At 43.4% G+C, this 25,027-nt stretch overlaps 1 protein-coding gene across 1 annotated transcript in view; it reads right to left on the bottom strand.

Annotated features, from left to right (window-relative positions):
• TMTC1 (transmembrane O-mannosyltransferase targeting cadherins 1) overlaps window positions 1-19,452 on the bottom strand; it is a 313,576-nt gene extending 294,124 nt beyond the window's left edge. Inside the window, exon 1 of the mRNA XM_068971048.1 lies at window positions 19,151-19,452. Within this exon, the coding sequence (XP_068827149.1) occupies window positions 19,151-19,452 (302 nt within the window). The remainder of the gene's footprint in view (window positions 1-19,150) is intronic.
• Between the last annotated feature and the right edge of the window lie 5,575 nt (window positions 19,453-25,027).

Genomic DNA, 25,027 nt, shown 5'->3' with positions numbered 1-25,027 from the left:
GAAATCCCTGGGCTGATCTCCTTCGGAATGGACTGATTGGGTCTCCTTGCAGTCCAAGGGACTCTCAAGAGTCTTCTGCAACACCACAGTTCAAAAGCATCAATTCTTCGGCACTCAGCCTTCTTCACAGTCCAACTCTCACATCCATACATGACCCCTGGAAAAACCATAGCCTTGACTAGATGGACCTTTGTTGGCAAACTAATGTCTCTGCTTTTCAATATGCTATCTAGGTTGGTCATAACTTTTCTTCCAAGGAGTAAGCGTCTTTTAATTTCATGGCTGCAGTCACCATCTGCAGTGATTTTGGAGCCCCCCAAAATAAAGTCTGACACTGTTTCCACTGTTTCCCCATCTATTTCCCATGAAGTGACGGGACCAGATGCCATGATCTTCATTTTCTGAATGTTGAGCTTTAAGCCAACTTTTTCACTCTCCACTTTCACTTTCATCAAGAGGCTTTTTAGTTCCTCTTCACTTTCTGCCATATGAATGAACAAATAAATTGACATTAAGCTGGAAGTTGGAAAAAAACCATCTTTTCATTTCTACTCAAATAATCTCTAAGTTTATTTGATAACTTTCATTTCTAATTTAAAACTAGGCCAAGCAGTAGGAAATAAAACTTTTTTCCTAAAAAAATCTTAATAGTCATGTCTGCCTGGCTGAAAGCCTTCCAGACTTTGGCAGATAAAACGCAAACAGCCCCTTCTCGATCTGAACTCCTCTGCCTCCTTGTAAAACCGCCCAGAAAAGGGAGAGGGCACATGCAGCACACAGCACCAGTTCCTGGTACCAGTTCCCAGGCAAGACCACAGGGTCAGACAGTGTGGCAGCCGGCAGTCACAGGAGGAGGGGTGAGGAGGGGGAAAAAGACTCATTGGTTTTGCCCCCCAGTAAGGCACGCTCTTCTGCTTCTGTTATGTCCATACCATTTCTGTCCTTTATTGAGCCCATCTTTGCATGAAATGTTCCCTTGGTATCTCTGATTTTCTTGAAGAGATCTCTAGTCTTTCCCATTCTATTGTTTTCCTCTATTTCTTTGCATTGATCGCTGAGGAAGGCTTTCTTATCTCTCCTCCGATTCTTTGGAACTCTGCATTCAAATGGGTATATCTTTCCTTTTCTCCTTTACCTTTCACTTCTCTTCTTTTCACAGCTATTTGTAAGGCCTCCTCAGACAGCCATTTTGCTTTTTTGCATTTCTTTTTCTTGGGGATGCTCTTGATCCCTGTCTCCTATACAATGTTACGAACCTCCGTCCATAGTTCATCAGGCACTCTATCAGATACAGTCCCTTAAATCTATTTGTCACTTCCACTGTATAATCATAAGGGATTTGGTTTAAGTCATACCTGAATGACCAAAGAAAGGCAATGCCAAAGAATGCTCAAACTACCACACAATTGCACTCATCTCACATGCTAGTAAAGTAATGCTCAAAATTCTCAAAGGCAGGCTTCAGAAATATGTGAACTGTGAACTTCCAGATGTTCAAGCTGGTTTTAGGAAAGGCAGAGGAACCAGAGATCAAATTGCCAACATCCGCTGGATCATCGAAAAAGCAAGAGAGTTCCAGAAAAACATCTATTTCTGCTTTATTGACTATGCCAAAGCCTTTGACTGTGTGGATCGCAATAAACTGTGGAAAATTCTGAAAGAGGTGGGAATACCAGACCACCTGACCTGCCTCTTGAGAAACCTGTATGCAGGTTAGGAAGCAACAGATAGAAATGGACATGAACTAACAGACTGGTTCCAAATAGGAAAAGGAGTACATCAAGGCTGTATATTGTCACCCTGCTTATTTAACTTCTATGCAGAGTACATCATGAGAAACGCTGGGCTGGAAGAAGCACAAGCTGGAATCAAGATTGCCAGGAGAAATATCAATAACCTCAGATATGCAGATGATACCACCCTTACGGCAGAAAGTGAAGAACTAAAAAGCCTCTTGATGAAAGTGAAAGAAGAGAGTGAAAAAGGTGGCTTTAAAGCTCAGTATTCAGCAAACTAAGATCATGGCATCTGGTCCCATCACTTCATGGGAAATAGATGGGGAAACAGTGGAAACAGTGGCTTCATTTTTTGGGCTCCAAAATCACTGCAGATGGTGATTGCAACCATGAAATTAGAAGACACTTACCCCTTGGAAGGAAAGTTATGACCAACCTAGACAGCATATTAAAAAGAAGAGACATTACTCTGTCAACAAAGTTCCTTCTAATCAAGGTTATGGTTTTTCTAGTAGTTATGTATGGATGTGAGAGTTGGACTATAAAGAAAGCTGAGTGCTGAAGAATTGATGCTTTTGAACTGCGGTCTTGGAGAAGACTCTTGAGAGTCCCTTGGACTGCAAGGAGATCCAGCCAGTCCATCCTAAAGGAGATCAGTCCTGGTTGTTCATTAGAAGGACTGATGTTGAAGCTGAAACTCCAATACTTTGGCCACCTGATGCGAAGAGCTGACTCATGGGATAAGACCCTGATGCTGGGAAAGACTGAGGGCAGGAGGAGAAGCGGATGACAGAGGATGAGATTATGGTTGGATGGCATCACCGACTCAATGGACATGAGTTTGGGTGAACTCTGGGAGTTGGTGATGGACACGGTGGCCTGGCGTGCTGCGATTCATGGGGTCTAGTTTGGGGCCCTAACCTGGAATTTTCCTGGTTATACAAATAGGTCAAGTAAGATTTAAGAGGGCTGCCTGCCCACTTCATGTCACCATTCCTGTGGGTCATAACGTCCCAGTTCTCACCGCATCCTCGCGCCTGCCATGTCAATGCTCTCACCTAGACTTTGGCCGTTAAGCTCTGCCACCCAGCCTCTGGAACTCCAGCATCCCCTCAACCCCACTGGAGTCAGAAAGCCCACTGCAGTGGTAGCATATCCCACATCACACTTGGCCAACAGCAAAGAAGTGCCACAGAGCTTCCCAACCTTGCAGGCACTCTCCTATTTACGTATTTTTCAACGCCTCAGTGCAGAGAGAAGCATTTGGCCCTCTCAGGGGATGCAGGATAGGGGGTACCAGGAATGTGTGTGTAGACGATGTGATGAATGGACGTCAACGTTCCCACCTCAACGAGCTTCTGGATTCCTTTCTCTGTTATGCCAGGCAGATTTTGGCATCTCAACCTCATTAAACATAGGCCCTACTGAGTTGCAGTGGTTCCCGGGATTCTGAATCACTAGTGTGCTGGTTACAATTGCTGATTCCCTGATCCCATCCCAAGATAGTCTAAGCCAGTAGATCTGAGAGGGGGCCCAGAGATCTGCCCTAAGCAACCCAATAATTCAAGACAGGTGATACTCAGAACTGTAATGCTCAGGTCTTAAAGCTTAAGGGAAAGCTGCATATGGTTGCTATGTTTACCAGAAAAAAATCCAGGTTTCTCAGCAATAACATAACATAACATACATTCTTCTCCAGTAAAAACCATAAACAGGGGAAAGAGAAAACTAAATGTACCCCTCATCTTCTGTTTTTGGTGTCTCGAGTGATGGCTTCTCTCACGCTTCCCTGGTGACTTTCCATAGCCCATTCTCCTGTCTTCCTCCCTCAGCACTCATTTTTCTTCTTCTCATCTCCTGCCTTCATTACAGCTCTCAAATGCTTCTAAGTGCTTCCCATAGTCTTCTTAGATCATCAGCCAATAAACAACAACATCTGGATCTTCTCATTTTTCCTCTAAGGCCTGTCCCTTAGGCCCTTCATCATTTTGGTTGTTTTTCTTCTGCATTCCCTCCAGTACCAGGAATAAATCAACAAATCAGCATCACTTCATGTCTCTAAAGAACCAAAGGATGTGATTCACAGGCACCGGTGCAAACAAGAGTGCCAAGAGGAGACGGTGCCCTGAGGCAAAGGCGAAATATACCCCTTCCACCCCACCTCCCACCCCGGCTCTGAGGAAGCTGTAGGGAAGGACCAGGCTGTGTGGAGCTGGTCAGGAGGAGGCCACAGTCACTGTTGTCAAAGAGAGGGTGGGGAAACAGGGCAGGAAGATCAGAGGCCATAGAAGGAAGCAAGTCCCAGAAAATGTGAGTCCGCAAAGAAAAAAAATTAACAGATCAACACCAAATATAATACAGGTATAACTATAACTGACCTGTCAATTTTAAGAAAATGGGTTTCTTTCTTTTCAAGGTATGTATGTTTGGCGGAGTTCCTGGATGCAATGCCATTCAGACACCAGGTATCTGATACAGCCCTGCCCAAGACTCCCTCACTTCAGACACCAGACCACCTGCACATCTGACCTCCCGGCCACAAATTCAAGGGTTCCCACGACTCCCTTAAATTCAACAATTTGTAAGAACGACTCATAGAATTCAGGAAAGCATAATACTTATTTTTTTTAATTAATGTCTTTATTTTTAATTAGAGTATAATTGCTTTACAATATAGTATTGGTTTCTGCCATGTAACAACAAGGGTATATGTATGTCCCCTCCCTCTTGAACTTCCCTCCTACCTCCCACTCCAAGCATGATACTCTTCTATGATTACAGTTTTAATATAAAAGATATGAGCCAAAACTGATAGGAAAAAAAAAAGATCCATGGGGCCAGGTCTGAAAGGGTCCTAAGCACGAGCCTTCCATGTTTTCAGGACACATCAGCCCCTCAGCACACTGATGTGGAACTGCCGACCAGGAAATCATAACCAAGCTTAACCAGGGTTTCAATGGCGAAGCTAACTGATTCCATCACTGGCCACTTCAGCACCCCTTTCCCTTCCCAGATGTTGGAAGGTAGGGCCTTCCTAGATATTGTAACTGCAGAACTAACTCATACTGGGCCCATGCTGTTTCTAACAAGACACCAAGGTGTTTTTCAGAGACAACAGAATAAAACCACAAGTCATGCAGCTGAGGCGTGCTCTGAGGAGAAAACTGTGACCTCAGATAACACCCAGAACCAAAGTTTCTCTGTAACCCTACACCCCAAGCCCCAACAGGGAACTAAAGGACAGGAACATGGCTGCAACCTGAACACCTTTCGGAAGTGAACGATTCATTGTCCAGGAAGATCCAGTATGACACTCCATCATCACAGCTTAGCCTCAGTGGCCAAGTAGTAAAGTCCTCCAATCCAAACCACCCAACAGGCCTTCTGCACACCGACCCTCCTCCACTAACCCTAAAAGCCTGAACCCTGCTTGCTGTCTCCTTGCTGCTTGACCTCACAATAATGTCCTTTTCTCAAAAGCCACTGCCACAGCATCGTTACCAGCAAGCCTGGCTTAGAAACAAAAATCATCTGGCTCCAAGTCCCAACTCTTTAATCATAAGACTAGTCTTTCCAGCAGGACCAGCTGCATTCTAAAGCTATCTGGAGGCCCACCATGAGTCAACTCCTCCTTAGCACAAACTCAGGTATGGTCCCAGGGAGCGCCCATGAACAGCAAAATCACTCCTATCACTCTGGAAACTCGAAAGGTTTAGAAGCTCCTTCCCAGAAACCTGGGGAAAGGCCAGACAAGTTCTTGCACAGCTGCGGGGAAGAGGAAGTCTCTCCCACTTAACCATAGCACCCTCGAGAAAGTATTTTCAGGTCCTTATACTCCATGTGGGCTTCTCAGGTGGCCCTAGTGGTGAAGAACCCGCCTGCCAATGCATGAGACATGAGACTTAGGTTCGATCCCTGGGTCGGGAAGATCCCCTCGAGGAGGCGAGGGCATGGCATTTCCCTCCAGTATTCTTGCATGGAGAATCCCAGGGACAGAGGAGCCTGGCGAGCTACCATAATCTGTGGAGTCGCAAAGAGTTAGACAAGACGAAGGTGACTTAGCACACACACACGCATGCACACTCCATTCAATCCAACCAGAAATGATATTTCATTGTCTAAATCATTAACTGGAAAAAAAAAAAAAAGGCCTTTCATTACAGAAAGCAGGACACTGGCATGGAGGGATTTGGGTCTCCATGAGAGGGTGTGGAGAGAATCCTGTGTAATTCTGATGTTTGCTAGAATTGTGTCCAGTTTACAGCAAGCACCCCCCCAACCATAATGCTGCCACAAAAGAAGCTCATGATTTAAAAGTGCTAAAGATGTCATTCCCCACAGAGGGTCACAGTCTTAGCAGGTTACAGCAGAGCCAATGGAGCCCTTTCAGGATCAGAGCTGCCCCTTCACTTCCTAGTAAGTAGGACACACTGCAACTCTCTGCGGGTCCAGCAAATTCCACTTTTGTCTTTGATAGAGGGAGGGAAAATGATACATAAGCCAAGAAATAAGTCCAGCAGATTTTCCCTCTAAGGGTGTTGTTGCCATTGTTTAGTCACTAAGTGATGTCCGACTCTGTGACCACAGGGACTATAGCCCACCAGGCTCTTCTCTCCATTAGACTCTTCAGGCAAGAATTCTGGAGTGGGTTGCCATTCCCTTCTCCAGGGATCTTCGCAACCTAGGGATATCCTGCATTGGTAGGCAGATTCTTTACTGCTGAGCCACATGGGAAGCCCTGTAAGGGTACTCAGTTCAGTTCAGTCACTCAGGCATGTCTGATTCTTTGTGACCCCATGAATCGCAGCACACCAGGCCTCCCTGTCCATCACCAACTCCTGGAGTTCACTCAGACTCACGTCCATTGAGTCAGTGATGCCATCCAACCATCTCATCCTCTGTCATCCCCTTCTCCACCTGCCCTCAGTCCCTCCCAGCATGAGAGTCTTTTCCAGTGAGTCAGCTCTTCACATGAGGTGGCCAAAGTACTGGAGTTTCAGCTTCAGCATCATTCCTTCCAAAGAACACCCAGGACTGATCTCCTTCAGAATGGACTGGTTGGATCTCCTTGCAGTCCAAGGGACTCTCAAGAGTCTTCTGCAACAACACAGTTGAAAAGCATCAATTCTTCAGTGCTCAGCTTTTTTCACAGCGTAACTCTCACATCCATACATGACCACTGGAAAAACCATAGCCTTGACTAGACGGACCATTGTTGGCAAAGTAATGTCTCTGCTTTTGTGTCTGCTGCTGCTAAGTCACTTCAGTTGTGTCCGACTCTGTGTGACCCCATAGACGGCGGCCCACCAGGCTCCCCCGTTCCTGGGATTCTCCAGGCAAGAACACTGGAGTGGGTTGCCATTTCCATTTCCAATGCATGAAAGTGAAAAGTAAAAGTGAAGTTGCTCAGTCATGTCCGACTAGTAGCGACCCCATGGACTGCAGCCTACCAGGCTCCTCTGTCCATGGGATTTTCCAGGCAAGAGTACTGGAGTGGGGTGCCATTGCCTTCTACCTAAATCATTACCTGAATATTTACCTACCTAAACATTTACCTGAAGAAGTTTGGCATTCACAAACATGATTTAAACAATTAATTTACCAAGCTCCTATCTATGTTGCATGTCAGGCACTGTTCCAGGTGCTTAAGATAAACCTCACAGAGTTCACACAGTAGTGAGGAGACACAAAAAGCAGCAATAAATCATGATGCCAGATAACAGTGCGGGCTACCAAGGCAAAGAGGGTAGGAGAGTCTGAGAGTAAGGACGGCACATGGAGGAGTGCCTGCTATTTCAGATCAGGTGGCCAGGGAAGGGCTCTGGGATGAAGTGATGTTTGAGCAGAGACTGAAAGTGGTGAGAGAAGAAGCAGTGTAAGGACCTGGGCAAAGAGCATTCCAGGAAGAAGAAGCCACGTGCAAAATCCCCTGGGAGCCAAAGTTTGATCTGTACCAGGAATACAGACTCTACAAGGTAACACAGAGAGAATGAGGTGGAGACTGAAGACTATAGGTCTGGGTGTGGCCAGGGTCAGATCAAACAGGAGCCATCTCTTATCATTTGAAAAAGGAACAAGGCCATTACTGATGCAAGATTAGCATTCCTCATCCCCCTTTTAAGTGGGGAGATTACATAATCAAAGTCTGAAAAAGCTGACTGTAGCTCCCAAGGATGATAGAAAATACATTTTTTATTAAAACAGAAATGATTGCTTCAGAAGATGTTTTCCAAACCTTCACCAATTTGAGGAACTTACCTATTAAAAACTCTCATGATTCAGAAATATATTCCTCTCATTTTCCATCCATCCTACACCATCAGACTGTAGTCTAAACTCTATTTTACATCTAAGGCATATTCTAACAGACAAGGATCATAACCTTCTTCTCTTGGGGTTTCTAAGATAACCTTTGTTTGGAATGAAATTTTCAGAAAACATTTTTTTTTCATTTTTTTCTATAAAAATCTTCATTGCCTCCAATCACATTTTTTCTTAGCTACACCTACATCCATTACCAAACATCCTAGAAAATCTAGTCAAACATCCTAAACAGTCTTCACTTGTCTTAAGATTATCAGTCTTGTAGCAATAGACTATTTCAAAATGAATGCCCAGAGAGGTCAAATCAAAAGGAACAGAACCAAAAGGAACATGCACTATTTCTTTTAGCTTCTGGGCATAGAGGCTAGAGCTGACTTTCATGGTTGGCATATCATTTGTGCCTTAAAGTTGCAAAGTGTTGCCCCCCCCCAAAAAAAAAAATAAATAAAAACCTCTCAAGATCCAAATATTAAAGTGCTGAAAATCCTTACAGTTGCACATATTAAAATATTCTATTTTTTAACTCTGACATTTAAACCACCCACTTTCACTCATATGGTTTATATTACCATCAGAAGCATTCAATAAAATAAAACTTTACAGCAAACTAGTAGAACACTATGATCCAATAGCCTGAGCATGGAAAGAGATCAAGGTCTTTTATTTGCCTTCCTTCTCCTTCTATATCATGGAAAAACCAGCGGTTCTTTCTTGTTGAAGGAAGCTTCTCCTTGCTTCTCGATGTGGAATGGCACAGCCAAGAATTCAGCAGGAGCTGCTTCTCCATGAAAGTTAAAAAGCTAAGCACCTTTTAAATCAATTAGGACCATTTTTCAATGTGGGCATTACAGGGTTTGGTTCTGGGTCAGCTCAGCGTCTACAAAGTGACTTCATGTGCTTCTCCTGATTCCAGTGTTAAAAACAGGTCATGGCCAGTGAAGGATGAAGAAAGAAAACAAAAAAGATTACTGCTGCAGATTAAGTTTTCACAGATGTTTTGATTCAGCTCTACAAAAGTCCAAAACTATTCCTGTGTGCCCTTGGAAATGAGATTATGAAAAGACTGAATAGAATATTTGACTAGAGACAGAAATTCATTAGAATTCTACATTCACTCTAAGCAGCACAAAGAAATGATCATTTGTATCAGTTAAAGTTTGACCAGAGAAGCAGAACCACCAGGAATGATACAGCTAAAGGAATTTGCTACAGAGACTCGACCTTTCATAATCCAGAGAAACTCATTTAATAACTTATACAGGACTGCTGCTATTGTGTCTGTAACAAGTGGAAAGCCAGCAGGGCAGGTATTCCAGAGGGAAGGATGGAACCTGAAGTAGGGGAAAGAAGAAGGGGCTGGAATCCACAAAGAAGAACTAGAATACACTTCTCTCTTGCAGCCTCCTAGGCTTCAACTTTAATGATGGGAGTGGCTTGCAAACTGGCCAGCAGTATCCATACAGCTGATCACACATGGAAACCATGATTTCAAGTAGCTACGGGAGATATGGAAAACTCTGGAGGAGCTGCAGAATCAGCTTTGCTGCACAGCAGAGCGGGTTAGTCTGCAAGTCTGGGACAACCAGCATGAGCTGTGACACACCAAAACCTACACCCACCTTCTGAGCAAGGACATGGCTGAAACAGAGCAGGGCACTGTGGGACGTTCCCAGGAGAGACCCCCACCTCCAATGTCCTCAGCCTGCCTTCTGTCTGTAGAAAAATTTTAGTTTAAGAATAAATTTAATCAGAGAGATGAGAGAATGTAGAAGCAAAGGAAAGCAGTCAAATAAGACTAAATAGTTTTGCCATTAAACAAGTCAAAGACTTTTAGTTCCTAGGCTTCCCTGGTGGCTCAGAGGGTAAAGTGTCAGCCTGCAATGCGGGAGACCCAGGTTCGATCCCTGGGTCGGGAAGATCCCCTGGAGAGGAAAATGGCAACCCGCTCCAGTATTCTTGCCTGGAGAATCCCATGGATGGAGAAGCCTGGTGGGCTACAGTTCAGTTCAGTCACTCAGTCGTGTCTGACTCTTTGCAACCCCATGAATCACAGCACGCCAGGCCCTCCTGTCCATCACCATCTCCCGGAGTTCACCCAGACTCACGTCCATCGAGTCAGTGATGCCATCCAGCCATCTCATCCTCTGTCGTCCCCTTCTCCTCCTGCCCCCAATCCCTCCCAGCATCAGAGTCTTTTCCAATGAGTCAACTCTTCACATGAGGTGTCCAAAGTACTGGAGTTTCAGCTTTAGCATCATTCCTTCCAAAGAAATCCCAGGGCTGATCTCCTTCAGAATGAACTGGTTGGATCTCCTTGCAGTCCAAGGGATTCTCAAGAGTCTTCTCCAACACCACAGTTCAAAAGCGTCAATTCTTCAGCACTCAGCCGTCTTCACAGTCCAACTCTCACATCCATACATGACCAGTGGAAAACCCATAGCCTTGACTAGACGGACCTTAGTCAGCAATGTAACGTCTCTACTTTTGAATATGCTATCTAGGTTGGTCATAAATTTTCTTCCAAGAAGTAAGTGTCTTTTAATTTCATGGCTGCAGTCACCATCTGCAGTGATTTTGGAGCCCACAAAAATAAAGTCTGACACTGTTTCCACTGTTTCACCATCTATTTCCCATGAAGTGATGGGACCAGATGCCATGATCTTTGTTTTCTGAATGTCGAGCTTTAAGCCAAGTTTTTCACTCTCCTCTTTCACTCTCATCAAGAGGCTTTTTAGCTCCTCTTCACTTTCTGCCATAAGGGTGGTGTCATCTGCATATCTGAGGTTATTGGTATTTCTCCTGGCAATCTTGATTCCAGCTTGTGTTTCTTCCAGTCCAGCGTTTCTCATGATATATTCTGCATCTAAGTTAAATAAGCAGGGTGACAATATAGGCCTTGACGTACTCCTTTTCCTATTTGGAACCAGTCTGTTGTTCCATGTCCAGTTCTAACTGTTGCTTCCTGACCTGCAAACAGACTTCTCAAGAGGCAGGTTAGGTGGTCTGGTATTCCCATCTCTTTCAGAATTTTCCACAGTTTATTGCGATCCACACAGTCAAAGGCTTTGGCATAGTCAATAAAGCAGAAATAGATGTTTTTCTGGAACTCTCTTGCTTTTTCCATGATCCAGCAGATGTTGGCCATTTGATCTCTGGTTCCTCTGCCTTTTCTAAAACCAGCTTGAACATCTGGAAGGTCACGGTTCACGTATTGCTGAAGTCTGGCTTAGAGAATTTTGAGTATTACTTTACTAGCATGTGAGATGAGTGCAATTGTGTGGTAGTTTGAGCATTCTTTGGATTGCCTTTCTTTGGGATTGGAACGAAAACTGACCTTTTCCAGTCCTATGGCCACTGCTGAGTTTTCCAAACTTGCTGGCATATTGAGTGCAGCACTTTCACAGCATCATCTTTCAGGATTTGAAATAGCTCAACTGGAATTCCATCACCTCCACTAGCTTTGTTCATAGTGATGCTTTCTAAGGCCCACTTGACTTCACATTCCAAGATGTCTGGCTCTATATTAGTGATCACATCATCATGATTATCTGGGTCGTGAAGATCTTTTTTGTATAGTTCTTTCGTGTATTCTTGCCACCTCTTCTTAATATTTTCTGCTTCTGTTAGGTCCATACCATTTCTGTCCTTTATCGAGCCCATCTTTGCATGATGGTATCTCTAATTTTCTTAATTTTCTTAAAGAGATCTCTAGTCTTTCCCGTTCTGTTGTTTTCCTCTATTTCTTTGCATTGATCTCTGAAGAAGGCTTTCTTATCTCTTCTTGCTATTCTTTGGAACTCTGCATTCAGATGCTTATATCTTTCCTTTTCTCCTTTGCTTTTCACCTCTCTTCTTTTCACAGCTATTTGTAAGGCCTCCCCAGACAGCCATTTTGCTTTTTTGTATTTCTTTTCCATGGGGATGGTCTTGATCCCTGTCTCCTGTACAATGTCAGTCCACAGGGTTGCAAAGAGTCAGACAGGACTGAGCGATTTCACTTTCACTTTCAAGGGCTATAGATAATACTCTAAGCCATATCCTTTGCAGATACTGAGACCCCCCACCAGGTGGAAGAAGATAACTACATGATGACCAGACGACAGCCATGACATAAGCTGCCGTGATTCCAAGAATGGGCCTCAAGGAAATGGGAACAAACCAGCTTGGAAATGAGGATCAACTGTACTTCAAACGATCAAAGCGAAGCTGATCAGATGACTTTCAAGATGACTGACTATCAAAGCTGACTGTGCTATTTCTACAAGCAGCCACCTCCCTCCACCTATACACCCCTGAAATGCCCCTTTAAAAGCTTTTGCCCAATAACTGTCAGTGAAGAGTGAGCCTTTGGACATGGGTCCACCCTCTCTTCTAGTTGCTGCCTCCAAGATAAAGCAAACTTTCCTTTCCACCAACCTTGTCTCTCAAGTATTGGCTTTCTAGCAATGAGCAGCAGGACTGCATTTTGGTAACACAGCCATTTCACTTTCACTCTCCAAACCTTGAACATATTTCTCCTGTCTGCCTCTAACCTAGTACAGCACAGGAAAGAAATTTCTAAGATGAGGTTCCAGTTAGCTAAACTGATACGGTACAAAGTCACCGCATGTTGGGAAGCTGCCTTCATCTTCCATTGTGCTTGGACCCCCAAACTGGTCAAAGTAGACACTCTAATAATCCACTTCCCCACTTCAACTTCTACCCATTTCTTACATAAGAAAAACAGTGATTAGTATTAATATATTTCTATACAAGCAAGCACCTTTATGGTAACAAGTGTTGCATTTCTTTATAAATAAATTTATGTAGCATTTACTATAAGGGAATTTCTATCTGTCAGTATGCATGACATTCATTCACTTATTCGAAGATAAGAAACTACCTGTAATGAAATAAATCAGTTTGAGATTTGCACTGGGAAAAAACTCATGAAGATGAAAGAAAAACAAACTGTAGAGTAGAAGGAAATCCTGACAAAGAATTTATATCTAGAATATATTAAGAAATCGTAAAACTCAACATTTGAAAAAATCTATTTAGAAAATTGACAAAAATATGAAGAGAAATTTTAACAAAGAGGATATACAGAAGCCAAACAGACACATGAAAAAATATTTAACACCATCAGTCAGCCATTAGAGCCAATTAAAAGCACAATGACATGTCACTACACACCTATCAGAATGGCTACAATAAAAAACAATGACAAAAAACTGGTGAGGAAGTAGAGAAGCTGGATGACACATACACTGCTGATGGGATGGGATGGAAAACAGCTTGTCAGTTTCGCAAAATGCTAAACATGTAACTACCACATGACCCAGCAATTGTACTCCTGACATTTACCCTGCTGCTGCTACTGCTAAGTCACTTCAGTCGTGTCTGACTCTATGCGACTCCTCCGTCCATGGGATTCTCCAGGCAAAAACACTGGAAAGTGAAAGTCAAAGTGAAGTCGTTCCGTCGTGTCCGATTCTTAGCGACCCCACGGACTGCAGCCCACCAGGCTCCTCCCTCCATGGGATTCTCCAGGCAAAAGTACTGGAGTGGGGTGCCATTTCCTTCTCCAGGGGATCTTCCTGATCCAGGGATTGAACCCTGGTCTCCTGCATTCCAGGCAGACACTTTAACCTCTGAGCCACTAGGGAAGTCTTGGGTTGCTATTTCCTTCTCCAGTGCATGAAACTGAAAAGTAAAAGTGAAGTCGCTCAGTCATGTCCGACTCTTTGCAACCCCATGGACTGCAGCCCACCAGGCTTCTCCGTCCATGGGATTTTCCAGGCAAGAGTACTGGAGTGGGGTGCCATTGTCTTCTCCGGACATTTACCCTAGAGAAATAAAATCTATCTTCACATAAAACTCTGCAGATGAATGTTTGCAGCAACTTTATTTGCAATACCCAAAAACTGGAAACATTATAGCTAACAGCAAAAAACTGAAAACTTTTCTTCTAAGATTAGGAACAAGATATAAATGACCACTCCTGTCGTTTCTACTCAGCATAGAACTGGAAGTCCTAGGTAGAGCACTTAGGCAAGGAAAAGAAATAAAGGGGATCTACATCAGGAAGGAAGAATAAAATTATCTCTGTTTACAGATGACACGATCTCATATATAGACAACCCTAAAGATGCTACCAAAAATCTATCAGAACTAATATAATTCAGTAAAGTTACAGAATACAAAAATCAGAATAAAATACCAGCTGTATTTCCATACACTAATAATAAACTCCTGGAGGAGGGCATGGCAACCCACTCCACTACTCTTGCCTGGAGAAGCCCCATGGATACAGGAGCCTGGCAAGCTACAGTACAGTCCATGGGGTCACAAAGAGTCAAACACGACTGAACGACTAAGCACACACAATAATAAACTATCCAAAATTAAGGGAAAATAATCCCACTTACTATAGCAACAAGAAGAATGAAATACTGAGGAATAAAATTAACCATAGAGGTTTCCTCAGTGGTAAATAATCTGCCTACAATGCAGGAGACATGGGAGGAAGATCCTCTGGAGGAGGGCATGGTAACTCACTCCAGCATTCTTGGAGGGAAAATTCCACGGACAGAGGAGCCTGGCAGGCTATAATCCATGGGATCACAAAGAGTTGGACACGACTGAAGCCACTGAGTAGTAGCAGCAAATTTAACCAAAGAGATGAAAGACTTACACACTTACAACTACAAATCACTGATGAAAGAAATTAAAGAAGACACAAATAAATGGAAAGACATGCCATGTTCATAAATGGGAAGACTTAATATTGTTCATATATTATAGATTCAATGTAATCCCTATCAAAATCCCAAGGCATTTTTTATAGAAAAAGAAAAAAAAATCATAAATTTTATATTGAATCAAAAAATCCTGAATATAAAAAGTAATCTTGATCAACAGGAGTAAAACTGGAGGCACCACACTTCCTGACTTCAAAATATATTCCAATGCTACAGTAATTAAAACCGTGCAGTACTGGCCTAAAAACAGACTTACAGATCAATGGAAAAGAACAGAGACATTAACCCATGTATATACAGTCAAATGATCTTTGACAAGGGTTCCAAGAATATACAATGGGGAAAGAATAGTCTTCAATAAATTATATTGGGAAAACTGGCTAACCACATACAAATGAATGAAATTAGACTCTTACCACATATACAAAAATCAACCCAAAAAATAGTAAAAATTTAAATATAAGACCTGAAACTATAAAACTCTTACAAGAAAAATACAGAGGAAAAACTTCATGATGCTAGGCTTGGCAATGGTTTGTTAGATATGATAACAAAAGTACAAACAATAAAAGCAAAAATTAGACAAGTGGGACTATATCAAACTAAAGGAGCTTTGCAGAATAAAGGAAACAAGAGTGAAGAGACAACCTGCAGAATAGCAGAAAATGTTTGCAAACATGTTATTATCAGACATGTTATTAATATCTAAAATATATAAGGAATTTCTACAACTTAAAAGAAATTAAATAACTTGATTTTAAAAATGGGCAAAGAACAACTTGAATAGACATTTCTCCAAAGAAGACATGCGAATGGCCAATAGGTAGAGGGAAAGATGCTTAACATCACTAATCATGCAAATTGTGCTTTAATCATGCAAATCAAAACCACAATGAGATGCCACTTCATTCCTGTTAGATTCATTTTTATGAAAACAAACAAACAAAAGGTAAGCATCAGTAAAGATGTGAAGAATTGGGAACATTTGTACACTATTGGTAAGAAAGTAAAATGGTACAGCCACTATGGAAAACAGGATAGAGGTTCCTCAAAAATTAAAAATATAATTACTATATGATTCAGCAATCCTTCTTCTGGGTCTATATCCAAAAGAATTGAAATTTTGACTTTGAAAACATATATGTACTCCTGTGTTCACTATAGCATTATTCACAATAATCAAGATAAAAAACAAATCAAGTGCCCATCATCAGATGAACAGATAAAGGAAAAGTGATATATACATGATGTAATACTATTCAGCCTTAAAAAGGAGGAAATCCTGCAATGTGCAACAACACAGAAGACCTTGGAGAGTATTATGCTACATGAAATAAGCCAGCCGGAGGAGTCCACTTATGTGAGGTCCCTGAAATAGTCAAACTCATAGAAACAGATACTAAGATGCTGGTTGCCAAGGGCAGGGTGAGGTGAGAGCAGCATCAGGAGTTGCTTTTTGACAGGTACTTAGTTTCAATTATACTAGAGGAAGAAGTGCTAGAGAGTTGCCGCACAACATTGGACCTACAGTTGAAATACTATATTGCGCCCTCAAAAGCTTGTTAAGATGGCTTTAAATTTTCAAAATTTTTCCTTAAAAAGTTTAAGATACAGGTAAGACAGCTTGCACATATCTCAAAGGCCACTTAGTGTTTTCACCAATTGTGCTTGTGTGCTCAATCCTGTCTTACCCTTTCTGATCTCATGTGACTGTAGCCCAGCAGGCTCCTCTGCCCATGGGATTTCCCAGACAAGAATACTGGAGCGGGTTGTTATTTCCTTCTCCAGGGCATCTTCCTGACCCAGGGATCGACCTCGAGTCTCTTGTGCCTCCTGCATTGGCAGGTGGATTCTTTATCACTGAGCCTCCTGGGAAGCCCTATTACCTAAATTAAAAATCATAAAGACATGACCTATGTAAAGTTCCTAGGCCAATGCTTGATTCATGCTAAATAGTTAATAGATGTGATTTTTTCTGTCCTTCTTCAAAACAATCTTCAGAGTTGTGTTGGCCTAACATTGTTAACATCATCCTTTATACGTGTCCAGCCTCACACTATTGCACGATTGCACTAGAATATGCAGTTTGACCTCAGGTGACTATGATGACAAAGTCTCCACAACTTCTTCAAATCAATGCCTGTAAGAACAGAAAGATTAGCTGAATTTCTCTTTCTGAAGAGGCACTATTCCTTTCCAGTTAGTGCTCTGTTGCACTCTAGATTTGCAACTCAATTATCTTAAAAAAAAAAAGTATATCTTACACAGCCAGTAAGATACACTCTACAAAGAGCAATGCATCTTAGCAACCAGACTGCTTTTTCTAACCAGTGAGTATCACAAGTGAAGTTGCTCTCTGCCCCCTCAATTCTTCTCCTTAGCCCCTGTTCTGTTCAATGCCTGTTTTCCTCTTCATCGATGGTCTTCCCTCAGTGTCTACCCCTTTCCTCCCCTCCTCTGTCTTCTGCCCCTGCCACTTCCTGCGTGAATTTTATTTATTTATTTTTTCCTGCATGAATTTTAAACAAATTTTTTAGAAAGCCAAGAAGTGAAGACACTCGTCTCTCTCCACCAACTGGGCACAGGCATTTGACCCTGACCTTTGTATACGGGCTTCCCTTGTGGCTCAGCTGGTAGAGAATCCACCATCAATGCGGGAGACCTGGATTCAATCCCTGGGTTGGGAAGATCCCCTGGAGAAGGGAAAGGCTACCCACTCCAGTATTCTGGCCTGGACGGGCTTCTCTTGTGGCTCAGCTGGTAGAGAATCCACCATCAATGTGGGAGACCTGGGTTTAATCCCTGGATTGGGAAGATCCCCTGGAGAAGGAAAGGCTACCCACTCCAGTATTCTGGCCTGGAGAATTCCATGGACTGCACAGTCCATGGGGTCGCAAAGAGTTGGATACAACTGAGTGACTTTCACTTCACTTCACTTTGTATATGAAAAACATTCAAAGGAGGGACCTAGGCAGTCTCTCATGACTAGTATAAGCCTAGCACACCTCCTGCTGTGAGCTTCCACACCTTAAAGTAACCTCTGTAATAAATGAAAAGCAGGTCAGCTTAGAAGTTACACACATTGTGCCACCTGAGAATGTGCCATTTTAAAAAACATTTAGGGAAAAAAGGAATGAGCAACTTAGTAGCTGAGATTATCTTTCAACTAATAAACAAGACCACTTTCCGATAGGATAAATGTTTATAAAATAATCTTCAGAGTCAAATGTGGAATTTCCTTATCCTCCTGAAAACATTCAACTTTCAGTGGAAGAATTAAGTCCAATGGCTCTGGTTTCCTTTTCTAAGTCATCAGCCACCTGTCAAGAGACCTGGGCCTCCCGATCTGAACAGGCTTTTCAAGCTGCTTACCCTGTCTCATATGACCAGTACCATGAGGACGGGTTCATATTACACCCGTTGGAGAAGGCTTAAAACGCTGATGATACTGAACCAAAATTATTTCAACAGTTTTGTCCAGCACATTATAAGCTTAAATACTGAGCCAAATCATAATGGGTTGAGTCAAGCTCATGACATAGGAGCCAGCACTCCCTGGAATCAGCCCTTCTCCCCTCCCATCTGAAGCTAGCTCTTTTTAAATTCAAGAAAATACTCCATCCTTCAAAAATCTGACTCCCTTTGCACCTCATCACACTTGAAATGCTGAATCATGACTCTGAGGTTGTAAAAGAAAAACTACTTCGACTGGGACTCCGGGATCCCCAGAGGACCCCACGTTTTTCTGCCCTCCTTTGCTTTGCATCTTTTAAAGTCTAAATCTGGAGCTCTTCCCAAAGATCCGAGAGGCTCCAGAAACAGTCAAGGCTGCAGGTCGGGAGAGAGCTTCTGCCCGCGGTCCTTTCCTCCCCAAACCCCCGCGCCCCGGCAGCTCAGGGTTGCTAAGCAGCTGATAACTCCCCATCTGAAAAGCTGCCCCAGCCGTCGAGAAATGCTCAACTTGGGAGCTTCACCACTACAGCCACCGCCTCGTCGGGCGCGCTCTGGTCTCACTTGGCCACAGCCCCACGGGAGTGAGGTGTGCGAAGGCGGCTCCCCGGCCCCTCCAGCCCTGGCCCCAGAGACCAGCCCGCCCAGAGCGAAGACTCTCCAAAAACTCGATCCCAACTCGCAGCCCGCGCCTACCGAGCCGCCCCGGGAGCCCGGAGAAGCGCGGCCGAGGTCAACAAGCAGAGGGGCGTGGGCAACCTGGAGAGCAGGGAGGCGTGGAAGGCAAGGGGCAGAAAAAAAGAAACGTCCCCCACCCCCAAGCGGATCCCTCAACTTCTCCCAGCCCAGCAGAGGGTGAGGAGAAAGGCGGCTGCGAGCCCAGGGTGAGGGACTCACTTGAAGGTGAGGACGCAGAGCGGCCGGTAAGACTTGTGGCTGGTGTTCTCGGCCATGCCCTTGCCCCAGAAATCGTTGGAGAAGATGCCCCAGCGCAGTGGGGCTCCGGGTCGCACGTCGGGGTTGTTGACGATCGCCCACACGTCGTCGTGCACGAACTCGCCCCTCAGGGAGCGGCCGTAGCACAGGCAGCTCGCCCCGGCCAGCAGCGCCGCGGCTCCGGCCGGCGCGAGTCCGCAGTCCCGCCGCCGGGAGGGCGCGCGGTCCCCGCCGCCGCCTCGGGCAGAGCTGGTCACCACCATCGCGCCGCCGCCGCTGTCCTGGTCTCTCCCGGGTGTCTGGCATCCTCCCCGGCCGGGGCCCGGACGGTGCGCGGCAGCTGCCGGGAGATGGGCTCGGGCATGGCCGGCGGCAGCTGGACCGGCCGCTGGCGTCCCGCGCTCCGCCGCCGCCTGCGCCGCCGAGTTGGCCCGGCTGCAGATAAACAGCAGTCCCCCCGCCTCCCCGGGCCATCGCCACCTCCTCCGCCCCACTGCGCATGCCCCGCTCGCCGTCGCCTCCACCCCCCAATCCCGGGACCGGCGCCGCTTTCCCCGCACTCCCCGCACCCTCCGCCCGCGCCCGGCTGGTCTAGCGCTCAGCCTGCCAGCGCGGCGTTAAGAGGCGGCGAGAGTCCGTCTGCAGGTGGAGAGGTCGCTGCGTGGGGCCGCCCGGAGCGGCGGGGAAGGGGTACCGGGGTCCTCTCCGCTGTGCCCGCGATGCCCTCTGCCCCTCATCATTTTCCCCGTTAAGGGTCTGCTGGGGAGGGTAGGGGCGACCTCACCGGCGAGCACCTCCAGGCCCCGGGCCAGGACGGGCTTAGCAGGTGCGCAGCCGGAACCCCCGCCCGCGCTCCGGGAGAGGGAAGTGGCCGCCGCCGCCCGGGACGTCCCGGCTTTTCAGCACCCCGGACAACAGCAGCGGCCCCCGGGCCATGCTCTCCGTCCGGCTCCGCTCTCCTGTCCGGTCGCCGCCTCCCCGTCTTCTTCCCGGGCTTTCTTTCCCCACTGCCCGCGTCCCGCGGTTGCAGCCTCAGGGCGGGGGTGGAAACCGTAGGGAAATGGAGCTTCCGAAACGTCTCTCTGAAAACCGAGAGAGGGTCTCCCTGAGGTGGGCTTCTTGCCCACCCTGCGCAGGTTTGTTCACCGGCTGTTTTTCTTTACCGCCCATTCCTCTGCTCGCCTTTATAAAAAGTCTCAGTTTGGGTTTGGGTTTGGGAGCCGAGTTGACTTCTGAAACATTTCTCCTCGTTTGTTTTTTACTGAGGTTCTCAAAACAATCCGGGAGATGCCAAGCAAATTACTTTTTGTCCCCATATGAGTGGATCATTTGGGTCTGATTATTACTTCCTACTCTGTGAGTATATTTGAACTCTTCCTGCTAAGTCGGTAAGATAACAAAAACCAAACTGCTTTAAGGCCCCTGGCTCTGGCTCCCCATCTTACAGTTTCTCTGAAAGGTTGTCTTCGTGTTTTTTTTTAATATTGCTAATTTTAATATATACATAAGCTAAGTATACCGTTGTGATGAGGTTCAGTAGAATTTCTCCATGTTTGAAATATTTGTGAACTCTTCAATGGACCTTGTAAATTTTTATTGCTATGTAATATTGGTTACCTGGAATTTGACACATCCAGATAGAAAAGTTTAAATACAAAATTCATCGTATTATTCTCATCCTTCCAAAATCCCTAGGAATTTTGATGATCTAAAAAAAAAGTAGAAAAAAAAGCAAAAATTCTTCTTGCACTGACTAAAAGCTTATATGACTCTAAGACACCTTTTTTTTTTTTTTTAAGTTGAGCTACATCTGAGCAGTTGAAAACTCAATGAATTAAGACGACATATTCCAAGTCAGGATGTTTTTCTCCATTTCACTTTGTTTTTTAGTGACTTGGTAATTAGTGACTGAGAAATGTGTTCATCTTTGCATCAAAACTTTTTAACCCTTGGGTAGCCTTCATATCCAGACCCCACACACACCTGAGTCTACCATCTCCCCCACATGACACATTACAGTCTTTCTTCTTTGCCTGTCAATTAATTTAATTAAAATGTGTGAGTGTTTATGTTGTACTACAATATGCTAAGTACTGCACTGGATGACCAAAGCTTCTCAAATTGTGTGTGATACATAATATTAACACCATAAAATACAACTTTCTAAGACAGTGAACTTGGGCTTACTGAAATGATAGTAGCTATAATAAGCCAATGTATCAGTCATTGTCTACAATTAAGAAAGGCTTTCTTAAGACAATATCTTAGTCCCAAAGAGTGCTTCTCATGGTAGATTTTTATATATCTGCCTTGTACAGGTACAGCCTGTACACACAGGTACAGCCTGCCTACCTCCTTCTCTTCTGAATTATTTTCTCTTTTAGAAGAAAACACTTACCAGAATTCTCCATGACAAAGAAGAGAAATGAAGAAAGGCAAAGCTGAACTCTAAAAAGAAAATAAAACAGAGAAAAGAAGGAAACCTGTAAGTGGGGTTCCAGGTTTCTGAGCTCAGAGAGTTTCATCAAGCTTTGCTCTAGATTGACTGGCATCTCCATTCTATTTAGTTCAAATGATGAATTTGGGTTTAATGTACTTTGAAATAATGAGAAACCTCAAGTCTTCTCAAGGACAAGTAAGTAAGTAAATACATTTTAAAAGTAAACAGTTCCTTTGCAGTCCCATCATTCCCTGATCCAATACTATTCTGTGTTACCGAAAACCTGTGGAAATGTTGATGTCACAGAGAGAAGGTTTACACTGATATGCTGGCTTGTCATCCCTCTGCTTCTGTCTTAAGGTGTAAAGTACTCATCTTGCCTAATGAAGAGGCCCCAAAGCAAATTAATTCTTGTTACTTAGTCTCTGATTATTTTTAAAGGATTTATAATTAGAGCAATACTACCTTCTAAGACACCTTTGTCCACTCAGGGCAATTTAAAACATAAATTATTACAAAGGGCTTCTCTAAGGCTCATACAGATTAAGTCACTCAGGAAAGTTAAAGTGAACCATAGTTCTGAAAGACTATGGACACATAGGACACAACTAACAACTAAAAGTAAATCAAAGACAAGTAGATAATTTAATAAAGTAAATTTCAAAGGACTGCCCATTATGCTGTTTTGCGCATTACACCCTGTTCAGGAACCCAGATAGAAACTGTTGATGGAAGTGAAAACTCACGATGTGAGAGCTATGGGTTTTGGTTTTATCTGGGAACTTACTGAGGACTATAGCCAGAGAGATAGTTCTGAGCAACTGCTCAGATTAGGTGGAGTGGGAGATGGGGTTGGGGGAGGGGGAGGAAGTCCACATACATGTGACTTTTGGCAAAGGAGTATATGCAAAAGAGTAAGTCAGACCTAGAAGACAAATACGGTATCACATATATGGAATCTAAAGAAATGGTACAAATGAACCTGTTTACAGAAGAGAAGTTGAGTCAGAAATGTAGAAAGCAGACTTGTTATCACCAGAGACTAAAGTAGGGGGAGGGCTAATTGGGAGATTAGGATGGAGATATACACACCACTATATAGAGAGTAGATAACTAGTAAGAACCTACTGAGTAGTACAGGGAACTCTATTCAATACTCTGTGATGAACTATACGGGAATAGAATCTTAAAAACAGTGGATATATGTGCATTTTTAACTAATTAACTTTGCTGTGTGGCAGAAACTAACAAAGCATCATAAATCAACTAATTCCAATAAAAAATTAACTACAAAAAGTAAATAAAAATTAAAAGGCATCAATTTTAAAAAGGAGTATGTGCAATCAAGCACAGATCTTTGTGGAAGGTTACCACTAGACACAAGGAACAGATATCTCAGTCGATAATTTTAGTGCTTTTCTAAGTATGGGAAGATGCAAGAATCTTGGTCTATTGAATGTTCTCCTAAAAATATCCAACTTTCTGAGACCGGTTCTGCCAGTTTTCTCAGAACACAGAGTGCCTCATCCTGAGCTTCACCCTGAATTCTTTTCAAGGTGATTTGTAGGTCAGTGACTACAGTGGCTAATAGCTTGATTTTTTTTTTTTTTTCTAGAACTGGGTGGTGAGCAACATTCTTTAGTTGGCAGGACAAATGCAAAATAAAAATTTAAGAAAAGAGCTGATAACATAATTTACATCAAAAAATAAATTTTTGTTGCCTAGTTATTTAACTATTACCTGTAAATTTATTTAACTATTATCTATTAACTATTTCTTCTGTTCTTGAAGAAAATGCAGGAAAATAGAAAAAAAAGAAAATGGAAATATATCTACCCACTACCCCTGGGCTACGGCAGCACAGGCAACATGCTCCCTAAGAAGCTGACCCAGCACCTGGCAGGGCAAATGGGGGAACAGGGTTGCCAAGTGATCTGAGGAATGCCTGCACCCAGACCTAGTTCCAGATGGGCCCCAGGAGACAGGAGGGCCTCCTCATGGAGGTAAACTGGCTTTCCTTTCAATTCCTGCAATACAACTGTGGCATCTGCACAGAATTAAAACTAAAGAATATAAAAAATTATCTGTGATCTTCCAATTTCTGTCTCTCAGGCAATAACTTTTGTCAACAAATTACAAGACAAAAGCATACACACGTAGATTACAATAAAGCATATGAAGTACTCACTAGATTTCAGAGCCTAGGATCTCTAGTTGAAAACTGCCACACCATTGCAAAGCACATATCCACAATATTAGAAATGGGAATTAAAATGTAAGATTATTGTACACAACAGAAAGACAATTTTTCATATGAATGGAATTTTATTTGCATACATTCGTATTTCACATTTTAATTATTTACAAATCAAAAAGTCACTTTTAATATGCATGGCTGAGTCCGTTTGCTGTCCACCTGAAACTATCACAAAATTGTTGATCAGCCGTGTGTGTGTGTGTGTGTGTGTGTGTGTGTGTGTGTGTGTATTAGATGTTCAGTCATGTCTGACTTCGTGACCCCAAGGGTTAGCCTGCCAGGCTCCTCTGTCCATGGAATTGTCCAGGCAAGAATGCTGGAGTGGGTTGCCATCCCCTTCTCCAGGGGATCTTCCTGACCCAGGGATCAAACCACAGTCTCCTGCATTGTAGGCAGATTCTTTGCCATCTGAGCCATCAGGGAAGCCCCTAATCAGCCATACTCCAATATAAAATAAAATGTGTTTTTTTTTTAAGTCATTTCTGGTTTCTTGTATAACCTCCACAATTTACAGGTAATGTCAGAAGAAACATAAAATTAAATTCAGACTTATAACAAACATTTGTATGAAGAGTCAATTAAAAAAAAAAATTATTCCATCAGACTCATCAGCTCTAGAAATAGTATGTTTTGAAATAATTTATCAAAAATTTATCCCAATGTTGTTACAACCTACAGAATACTTATAATAGCTCTAGTATAGTTGTATCAGCAGAAAGATGCTTCTCGAAATCAAAGAGTATCCAAAAAAGTCTGATTCCTAGCATTTGCTGAATTTCATGGTGTAAATATTTTAACCATGGTTGATTTCATGCTACCAACAGGACACCACTGCACACAGAGATAGTAAGAGATGAATAGTAACATGAGATTCTATAGAAATTTCACCATATAGTTACACTAGACGTAGATAAGATCAAGAGTATATTAATACTATAATATAGTAAAATAATTAGAAAAGGATGAGTTTTGACAATTATTACCTTTGTGTTTAATCTAATTTATATATTTGTTGTTGTTCTTTCGGTCACTAAATTGTGCTTGACTTTTGCGATCCTGTTGGACCGTAACCCACCAGGCTCCTCTGTCCATGGGATTTCCCAGGCAAGTATAATGGAGTGGGTTGCCATTTCCTTCTCCA

This window comes from Capricornis sumatraensis, chromosome 4, assembly GCF_032405125.1.
Source record: "Capricornis sumatraensis isolate serow.1 chromosome 4, serow.2, whole genome shotgun sequence".
In the NCBI taxonomy this organism is placed as follows: domain Eukaryota; kingdom Metazoa; phylum Chordata; class Mammalia; order Artiodactyla; family Bovidae; genus Capricornis; species Capricornis sumatraensis.
Note: the sequence above shows the minus strand (reverse complement) of the source record. Positions and strands in the feature narration are given on the sequence as shown.